Source organism: Episyrphus balteatus, chromosome 1, assembly GCF_945859705.1.
Source record: "Episyrphus balteatus chromosome 1, idEpiBalt1.1, whole genome shotgun sequence".
Classification (NCBI taxonomy): domain Eukaryota; kingdom Metazoa; phylum Arthropoda; class Insecta; order Diptera; family Syrphidae; genus Episyrphus; species Episyrphus balteatus.
This window is the reverse complement of record NC_079134.1, coordinates 160,689,579-160,700,574: the sequence shown is the minus strand read 5'-3', so window position 1 is coordinate 160,700,574 and position 10,996 is coordinate 160,689,579. Positions and strand designations below refer to the sequence as shown.

General features: G+C 31.9%; 1 protein-coding gene across 1 annotated transcript; it reads left to right on the top strand.

The window, feature by feature from the left end:
- The first annotated feature begins 2,548 nt into the window (after positions 1-2,548).
- Positions 2,549-8,218, top strand: LOC129905949 (uncharacterized). Its single transcript, XM_055981573.1, has 6 exons — positions 2,549-2,707; positions 2,773-3,458; positions 7,080-7,243; positions 7,296-7,405; positions 7,459-7,918; positions 7,978-8,218. Exons 2-6 carry the CDS (start codon positions 2,773-2,775, stop codon positions 8,058-8,060), a joined length of 1,503 nt encoding a protein of 500 aa, XP_055837548.1. The 5' UTR covers positions 2,549-2,707; the 3' UTR covers positions 8,061-8,218.
- Positions 8,219-10,996: the final 2,778 nt, after the last annotated feature.

The following is a 10,996-nucleotide window of genomic DNA, read 5'->3' as shown; positions in this document are numbered from 1 at the left end:
TAAAAAGTGAATTAAATATCAGAATGTTAAAAAAAAACGTTCATTTAATTCAAGTAAACAAGTGCGGTGTCGTGTTATTTGCATAAATTTGTATATTTTAGAAAGGGTATTCAGAAGTTAACATTTTGTCGTTATTTCTGTCGTCGGTCTCTATCCCCGTTGTGTTTGGCAATCTCGAAGTCGTTTTGTCGGTCGCATCTCGGGCTGCGCAAAATCGAACCAAAAAAAAAAAACAAAAAACCTTGCGTGAAAAGTTGAAGACCAAAAAAGACAACAAAATGATTCCAACTGCTGGCGGCAAGTCACAACAACAACCGAACCAGGATCTAAGAAGAAGGCTGAACATGAAGCAGAACCGCCAAATTAACCAACAACAGCAGTGTCATCACCAGCAACAGCAGCAGGGGAATAAAGATAAACTCATATACTAGGTAGGTTAGTTCTATTTGGTCAGAAAAACATAAAGCCAATGGAGCTTTAAACTATCCTGCAGCCTGCACAGCTACACATTTAAAAGAATTTTTTATTAAATGAAAATCTTCTGTTTTTATTCTTTCTTTCAGAATATCATATCTGACCTCCTAGAACCTAGATGAAAGTCTAACGATTAGATTAAATGGTAGCAGAAGTTATATTAATAATTAATTATAATTATAAGAAGAAAGACATAATATCGCTTTACCTATACAAATAATCATTGAAATAAAAATGTAGGTATATACATTTGTATGTACGTACAAAATAATTTAATTTTTTTTTTCTGCTCCTGGTTATTTCCTAAAATACATGCAGTATCTATGTAAGTATTATCTGCTCTCAAGTTCAAGTGGTGCATTTAAACATTGGCAAGTTTTCCTTGAAAGAACCACTGACCTCAATGCAATAACAATTTATGCAAAAAAAAAAACAATCCATATGGTATACAATTAATTTAATTAGAAAATTCAATTATCAAATCAAATTTAAAAAAAACTAAAAATTAAATTTAACGTAATCGCAAAAGGTTTTATATTTAAATTTAAAATTGAATCTGGGTAACAGCATTCAGTATAGTACATTTAAAGAATTCAATTTAAAAATATAAATTAATGTAATTTCAGCAGACGCAATCTGCTGATTTATCGACGCCTTCATCCGGATGATCTAATACGGGCATGTCAATGCATACAGGTGCTGAAGAATTGTATCCACTTCTTTGTTGCTGTTGTTGTTGCTTGGCATTACCCTGACAGAGAAACATATTTTTATAAGAAATCTTGGTTAACTATTTAAATCAAAAACTCACCTTATTGCCTGCTTCAGCGGAATCTGGTTGTGGGATAATTATGTTGAAGGTAATTCCACCGACAGCATTCTCCTGCCTTGTAATCACAAGATTATCACCTCCTGCTCCATCTCCACCTCCACCAGAAGCTTGTCCTTTGCCTCCAACATCATTTTCAGACTTATCGGAATGCATTTTTTCAAAAATGCTCTCAATGTCTGCTTCCAATATTGATACTGTGTTGTTAGCATTGTTAGAGCTCATTACCATGCCGCTGGATTCACTTGTACCCTTTCTCGGCGATGATTTGGACCATGTTTTGCTCACACCCGCACTTGAATCAGTTCATGTTAGAGACACTGAAGAGGTGGTCTTCTTTTGTGTTTGCGACTTATGTGTTTCCATGTGTTGGTTGTAGCAGTTCTCTTGGATGAAGGTCAGCGAACATATGTATATGACATGTGATGAATCAAATTTGATTTGGAATCCACTCCAGCCGCAGATGACTATGAGAGCCTCGTCTTTTTTTTCAACAGCTTTTTCGTAGTTACAACATGGGGCTAGGCTGGTTGCATCTGTTGATATTGTTGCTGTTGGGGCTGTTTGTTGTGTCTTAGGAAACGACAAAGAGCAAGTTCCATATTTAATGATATTGGACTGATGAGCTTTAGCCGAGAAAACATTCCTTTTCTCGTACATCAAAATCGAGACGCGACCGCACAACGATTTCGGACGACAACAACACGATGGTAACAAAATATTTAATTCCGAATAAGTTTTATAAAAATTATGTTAACACGACACTAATATTTTAATTGTATGTACTTCTTTTTTAATCTTTTTATATTGCTTTTTACGTATTCAATTGTATTCAACAGAAAGAAAACATTGAAATGCGAAAGAAAAGTGTTTGTTTACAAAAAAAAAAAATGGCCTGACAGCTTGACGTAAACAAAACTATTTCCAATTTGTGAAGGCTAGGTGGCGCTAGTTTCTTCCGTCCTGTATATTTGGTTACAATTTTTGACCACTACGGCGCTAGTAGTATATCCTCCAATCGCCAATATATATTCTTATAGTACTCTCATGAAGTAGAATTTTCTATTTTGCGTCGCCACCGCTGGGATCGCTAGTTTATTTTATGTTTGAACCTTATGCAGAAAATTGAAGTGCAGATCTACCAAAAGATGTCGCTAAAGTATTTTCATGGATTGATAGTACTATAGAAATATATATACAATGAATTTGACATAAAAAAGAATTCTTCTTAAAACGTCATCGTATTTTTGACGTGTTCATTTTTGTTGTTTTTATTTCCACAACAAAACAAAAGAATAAAAAACTTGTTTATAAAATTTTCCACTTTGCTATTTTCATTTAAAACAAATCACTTGTTTAAAACAATGATAACCATTAAACAAAAAAATATTGCCACAACATAAAGTAAGTACATTTGTAAATAAAAAAAATTTCAAATTACATAAACTAAACAATCAACCAAAAAACAGATGCTTCTAAAAATACGTCACGGTATTTTGGAAATAACAAACCATCCAAACACCCGAAAATCAGCAATAATCATTAATGATGAAATCATCCTATCATCTGGGACAATTCTTGCACCATATATCCGTCCTGTGGAACCAAATGGACAATGTGCCTCCTCAAAAATAATCGAAACTCTTCGAAATGACTCGCTGGTCAATGTCCAGGAAGATAACAATGACTCAAAGTTCCTTAACTCTTTGAATTATCAAATAACCTTTGATCGTAAAGGCTTAGTTAATCAATCACAAATCTTTACACGCTATAGCGCCAAGCTACTTTACTTATTTAGTTGCAACGAAGTGTCTCGATATATTCAACATATTTGCTCAACAGGTGGCCAAATTGATGACACATCGAAAGAATGCTTCCTAAGTAGCTTTGTTGTACTTTCATTTAGAAAAACAAATGACAAAGAAATCTTAGAAAGATTCATTAGCCAGATTAAGAATTATCTACGATTTCTTTACAAAGCTCAAAAGTTGGATGATATTCTCACAATTTGTACTCCATTTGGACTGGAGGAGTTCTATAAAACCATTCACATTGGAAAGATTTCAAATTTGATCAATTCAAATGGAAGTTTATTTGTATTGTCGAATAATCTCCCAATTGGATGCGAAGGTGCCGCTGTTTTCAATGATAAACTGTAAGCAAACTTGATCACTATTTTAGTGGAGTGCCGTAACGCATATAATTTGTAAAATCTCGCAATCCAGGGGAAGTCAATGAGTCTGTATAACGAGTATTGAGCTGCATTATAAAAAGCTCTAAGAAGAATGTTAAAAAAATTTGTCTGCCCCTCTCGATTATAACAATTTTTAACAACCGTTTATTGAAAAATAAGAACAGCTGAGTCATTTCGTATGAAAACATTCAATCGAAATTGCTGCCTTATTTTAGATTTTGCTCAAACTTTGTGAGGATGATTGTGACGCCTTTACCTACTTGAATATGTTTGCCAATTCGGGTCCCCCTATCACCAACTCCACAAGCCTTAAAAGGACTTCCGTGGGCTGACAATTTCAACTTGCCCTTGTATCAAAAACGGTTACTACTCCGTAACTTACAATATCTAGAAAAACGTCGCAAAGTTGCCGATCTTATTTGTATACACCAAATTTTATCTAATGTAATTGAAAGTTCCACCCTCCTTGAGCAAATTAGTTTTAACTCTCTCAGAAGGACCCTTCAGTTTCATCAAGCTCTTCATAGAGAATGCGAGAATGTTAAAGAATGTTAATAAAAGTTGTAATATTTTTGATTGCACTAACAGCAATCCCTCTTAGACATAAAGATTAGTAAATAGTAAAAGAGAAACTGAAACTGGATTTTTTTTTACTGGTTTAACAAGTGCTGAAGCATGGTTTTTCATTTTATTTTTTGTTTTTTTTTTTTTTTCTACACTGCTCAAATTTATCGCACATCCAATTTTTTTTTTTACAGAAAAGTCCTATTATAACTTTATGTCACAGTATCATGGTTATTTTCTCAAATGAGACAGGAGTGATCTTAAATTTAATTTATCGAATATAATGTTTGTGGCGAAGATTTTGGGAGAGATTTGCTGAAGTGTCTGTCATCCCGCGAACCTTTTAGAGAAGAGTCATAAATTTTCATGCAGTAAAATCTGGTTTACAACACGTACGGAGTAAGTGAGCTCTGCTAGTACCAAAAGGTACTTGACTGATATCCTCGAACAGCATCTGGTTCCAATCACCACTAGATTTTGTCCACAGTTTAGTCCGATGCATGATAATGCATGCTAGAGTGGTTTGAGAATATCTTCAAGATTTTAATATGCCAGCTTTGGATTGACCACACAGAAATTCGGACTTAAATTTAATAGAACAAGTCTAGGAAATGTTGAAGAGATGTATTCATGACCGAAATGTACCTCCAAGCAGTCTTGATGAACTGAAAACTGCAGTGAAGGAAAAGTTACATCAAAACCTTCAAAAGTTAATTCGTGGAATGAACAGATGACTCCAACTTGTCATATGCGCTAAAAGAGACAATACCAAAAGTATTGAATAAAATTATTGGAAAGAACTGTCCCTTCTTTGCATTCTTTAAAATTTGTTTTCTTAAAAAACTAAAATTATTTTGATATCAGTTTTCTGACCTTAAATTGCTAAAATTGGTTTATCTTTTTTTTGGTTGGTAATACTGTTGCAGTTTAGCATATTTTCAACTTGCTAAACAATATGCAATCACAAAAAATGCACCAAAGAATTTTAAAGCCATTTTAAATAAAATACAGGGGTATAACTTAAGAAGAAAAAAGTGTGTGTTAATTTTGAGCAGGAGTTTACATTAAAAAAAAAATTTTTTTTTCTTTGTTTAATAAATTATCTTTGTTTAATACTTAATTTTTATTTTTTTCTGTATATTTTTATTTGTATATAGAATAGAGATAATTACTTTTTACATTTCGTAACTGCTTGTAATAAAAAGTTTTTTTTTTTCTTAAAAAAAACTCTATTTTAAGTGCCGATATGACTAGCCCCACAAGTGCCATCATACTCGGGGTAAATGGACCCCAGCGCGTGCGGTATCCTGGGAAGGGGCGGGGAGGAAGAGGCTTGTGATAATTCGATATATTTTGGAAAATGTCATTTGTATGTTATTTAGTTTTGCGTCTGAAAACTTTTCTATCAAAAATATCTTTTTTTAACGGTATTTTAAAGCTTATAAATAATTATTATTGAGTATATCGTCGCTGTAGTTCTAATATATTAAAAAATCACGTATCATTTATTCTTCAGTTATTTTTTTTTTAGATCTGGTAATTTTACTGATTTTTTTTTTTTTTTTTTTTTGACTGACTCCAGAACTTTGGATATTATGTGTACCTTTCTACGTGGCTGATACCAACCAAATATTAAATATATATGTTTATTAATAATATAATATTAAATTATCACGATGGATGCACAAAAGTTTTAAGCTCAGTTGTAATTTTTTAATGATGACCGTGAGAGGTTTGACTGTAGATAGAAATAAGAATTTTGTTATTTGCTTATCTTCCAAGTTTACCTCTAGTTTAAAAAACACCAACAACACTAAAAAAACAAGATAAACCTCTATTTAAGCCTATGATTGACTTCAGATAGAAATGTGAAATTCACTGCATATTTAGGTCCAATTCTTAGCTATAAATCTCGTTTTGTTATTCACATATCAATTTAGTTTTAAGTCTTGAAATTTTCGTTTTTGTATTCACATATCTTCTAAGTCTAAAGCTTGTTTAAATACACCTAAAACACCAAGAACTTTTAAAACGCTGAAGGTATCTAGTTATTGATGAATTCTTGGATATTAATACATTTTATTTATAAAAACTTTTTTTTATAAGCTTTTTCTTTAAAGAAGAAAAACAGTTATTTTAGAAATCGAAACGATTTGAGCTTAAAAAATTTTCTTCAAAACCTGTAATGTAGCTAAAATTATTGTTTTTAATTTTCTAACAAACATTTTGAAAAGTATTGTTTAGTTTCCGCAACAACAAAACAAAATAATTATAATTTTGTAGACTAGTGATATAGTTCTGCCTTTAGGCCCGCATTAACAACACCCAAAAGCTGATGTAGTCCATTTTTGTCCCCTCACCACCCCTCATCATTAAATCTGCAGTTCTTTGAGAACCCAGATCAAGTTTGTAACAGTTTTTCTTTTTAAAATATAATTTTAAACTAATATAAATAAGTAAATGTTATCTTCTTCGCTGGCTATAGGTCTTGTTTCGATTTTATCTAAACTTCTTTGTCGACGTTTCACGTGTGCTTACACGCTTCTTCAGGACTAAGAAAAAATAATTCTAAAAAAATGCTAAAACGTATAGAATAAATACTTATCTTTAATCTTTTGATCTCCAATTCTATACGTTTTAGCATTTTTTTAGAATTATTTTTTCTTAATCCTGAAGAAGCGTGTAAGCACACGTGAAACGTCGACAAAGATGTTGAGATAAAATCGAAACAAGACCTATAGCCAGCGAAGAAGATAATATTTATTTAATAAAGAAAGGTCACGGAATAAGGCATAAGAATTTAATATAAATAAGGAACAAATCCGAAAAATAATAATTATAAAAATTATTAAAAATTAAGAGCGGACAAAAATTTTGTTTAAACATTTTTTTTATATACTATCAAAAAGTTTATACAGAGATTCATTGACTTTCACTTGATTCCGGGGCATAAATCTTATACGACACTCGACTATTTAGGAAAAGCTCAAGAAATATATAGTTTGTATATTTTTATAGGCGACTTATTGGAATGATTATATGCACAAGTTTCCAAAGACAAAATGAGAATGTTAACCTAACATTGGCCGCCAGCTTTTCTCATATCCTGATAGACTTTATGAAGAAGTTAGGAATTAGTGTTTCATCCATAGCAGTGCCACCAAAGATTTCCAGTTTTCAATGTAAGTCTGGAATAGATCTTGAATTCAAAATTAATTTGCTTTCATATTTCAGGGGAACGCAGCATTGTTGTTGTGATGATAGATGACAAACAATGTACTGGCACTCTTGTTAAAATTCTAAATAAGACTTTTGTCCTTACCTGTTCTCATGTTATTGAAGACGTAAGTTGCCCATTTATAAACCTCCTTATTATTACTATAAATTCTTCTTTAAGGACAATTCAACAATAACATGTCGAAGTGCATATGGAAATTTCGAAGCTAATTTAATTTGGAAAAATCCCAACTTTCACAAACCATTCGATGTGGCACTTCTCAAACCAAGCTCAAACATTCCCAATAAGTATTTCGTTAAACTCTCCCCCAATAGACCTCATCCTGGTCAGATGGTTTACAATGCTGGATTTCCCTTCTTTATTAAATTTGATAATAAGCATGATTTTAATCCTTCAATATTCCAAGGGAGAATAATCAAATACACACCTGGGGCAATAATGTCAGATGGTTGTGTTCAAGCTGGACAAAGTGGTGGACCAATGTTCGACGAAAATGGTTGCATAGTTGGAATTTGTGTTTCCAATTTAAAAGAGGATAACGTTATCTATCCGAATTGTAATACGGCAGTACCTATAAATGATATCAGGCAGACATTAGAACAATATGCAAGAACTGGAGGTGAGTAATTCAGTAATGCGTAAAGTCATGAGTTATACTTTATACTTATTTTCTTTCAGATTTAACAGTGTTAAATAATTTGGTAACAAAAGATTCAATGGTCTTGAACTCAGATCCAATGCAAATTCAAAGTAAACTTTGAATAAAACACAAACATATCTTGTTATACCCCTACAATGTGATACACAAAAGTTAAACGATAAGCAATATTATGCAACGGTTTTTTTTATATATATTTTCAATATTTATGTTAACAAATTCTGGTTGGTGATAAAAAAATATATTTTAAGCAAAATCCAATCAGTTTTTTTTTTTTATAAAAAGTTTTAGTAGTTGATGGAATCTCTTGATTCTTTCCTTACTGTTCTCCGCCATTAGCTTCTTGGTTTTCCGGCTCGTTTGTCATCTAGGGTGAGCAGTTCCATGCATCTCTTGGCTTGCATTTTAGCCCTTGCTTTTTTCAAAGCGTGTGTCCAATCTACTGCCACTTACGTCTTCGTATAACAGATTCAATAGATTGCTGACTAAAGAAGGTTATCGTTGGAGTTGGATATACGTTTGGGCAGACACCTACATATTTACGATCGTTTGCAGCTTCTTTGTAACAGTAGATGGATTCAACATTTCAGCGGTACAGTCGTAACTCAAAGAGTCATTCCTTCAGATATTGGACACCATACCGGTTTTTTGAAGTGAACCAAATTACAGAAGTTAATCCTATGGGGAAAAGTTTTTTTGATAGATCTTAATGAAGTTAAACATTGCGCAAGTTTGGGTACTAGATTTGAATTTTTATTTATTTTTTTTTTTACTTGGTTCTTTACAGCTGTTAGACCTCCACATGACGATTGATTCAATGAGGTCGAGGTGACCTTTAATTGGTGATTTTTTAGCATATTCTATAAGAAAATAATTATTTGTCTAACGCTTTATCTGCAGACTTGATATCGCTTGGCGATGATTTTTAGAATATATTAAAGAAACATCCCCTAAATTTTCCTTATCTACTTACGAGGTACCCTCCTATATAAAAATAAACAAGTCATGTGCTTCTATAGATTTTTAGTACATTCGAAAAAGTACTTATACATACTTCACTTATCCCAGGCTTGAAAAATCGAAACCCGTATAATATAGAGGAGCTGACGTACATTACGAAACATGTGAATAGGCGAATTATTGAGCAATACTAAGACACTATTTGTCAACTTTCCAATTCTTTTTTCCTCGATACCTTTTTTTATCATGTTCATGTGATGGCATGTGAATCGAAAAGAAAAATTCATTTATTTTATCACTAGTCGAGTCAAATTAGACATAAAATTTGTAAAATCTCGGAATCCAGGGAAAGTCGATGCATCTGAAAAACGAGTATAGGGCTGCATTATAATAGGGTCAAATAAGAAAGTTAAAAAAAAAAATTTCACCGCTCTCGATTACAACAGTTTTTATAGACCGTTAACTGTCATTCCGTATGCAAGCGTCAATCGGAATTGCTGTCTCATTTTAGATTTTGATCAAACTTTGTAGGGATGTTCTCTAGGACTGTAATTAAGCAAATCCATTATGATTTAATTTTAAGTTGCGTGGTTTCCCCGGTACCCGCATTCGAACTTTTTCAGAAGATCATTTTTATGTTATTATAGCTTTGCGTCTACTAAAGATATCTTTTTGTTTGAAACGCTATTTTAAAGCTTAAGAGTAGTAATTTTTGAATATATATTAAAAAATTACGTAATAATTATCCCTGAATTAAAAATAATTTTTGAAAAACTGGTAATTTTGCTGATTTTTCATTGTTTTTGACTGGCTCCAGAACCTTGGCTATTATATGTAGGAAGCTTATACTTACCAAATATTAAATATAGATATTTTTCAACAAAATAAATCTAAAATTAACTCGATGGCTGTACTCCTTATGTAAAAATTTTAAGTTCAAAGTATAGAGTATTTTAAAAAAGCTAATTTTTATACTGTCATTTTCTACGATTTGACTAAACGAAGAAATGTGAAACTTACAGTGTGTTAAGCTAAGAGTACAAACTAAATATACTATTAATTTCATGCTTCTATCTTATGTCAAACATAGTGCAATCATAGCCTTAAGTAGGGTTTTTTTTGGCTTTTTAGCATTTTTGCGAATTTTCAAACAAGCGGTACACTAAGAAGATATGAAAATAACACAATTTTATTTAGAGGACTTAAAGTTAAAAGTTTCAACTTAACACACTGTTAGTTTCATGTTTCTATCTTTAGTCAAATCGTAAAAAATCATAGTATAAAAAAATATTTTTTCAAAAAACTCAAAACTTTGAACTTAAAATTTTTGCATAAGGAGTATAGCCATCGTGTTCATTTTAGAATTATTTTGTTGAAAAGTATCTATATTTAATATTTGGTAAGTATAAGCTTCCTACATATAATAGCCAAGGTTCTGGAGCCAGTCAAAAACCATGAAAAATCAGCAAAATTACCAGTTTTTCAAAAATTATTTTTAATTCAGGGATAATTATTACGTAATTTTTTAATATATATTCAAAAATTACTACTCTTAAGCTTTAACATGGCGTTTCAAACAAAAAGATATCTTTAGTAGACGCAAAGCTATAATAACATAAAAATGACCTTTTGAAAAAGTTCGAATGCGGGTAGCGGGGAAACCACGCAACTTAAAATTAAATCATCATGGATTTGCTTCCTTACAGTCCTAGAGAACATCCCTACAAAGTTTGATCAAAATCTAAAATGAGACAGCAATTCCGATTGACGCTTGCATACGGAATGACAGTAAACGGTCTATAAAAACTGTTGTAATCGAGAGCGGTGAAATTTTTTTTTTTAACTTTCTTATTTGACCCTATTATAATGCAGCCCTATACTCGTTTTTCAGATGCATCGACTTTCCCTGGATTCCGAGGTATAAAGCTAATTTGACTCCACTACACTTCAAAGTGGCTTTGAAAAACGTCTATCTTTCGAAGACAAAGTTTTTTTTTGTCTGTCTAGGACAAACGTTACAGAAACACGTCTAATTGTCTGCGCTTAAATTCAAAAGGTCACTATGACGTATGTGGAACA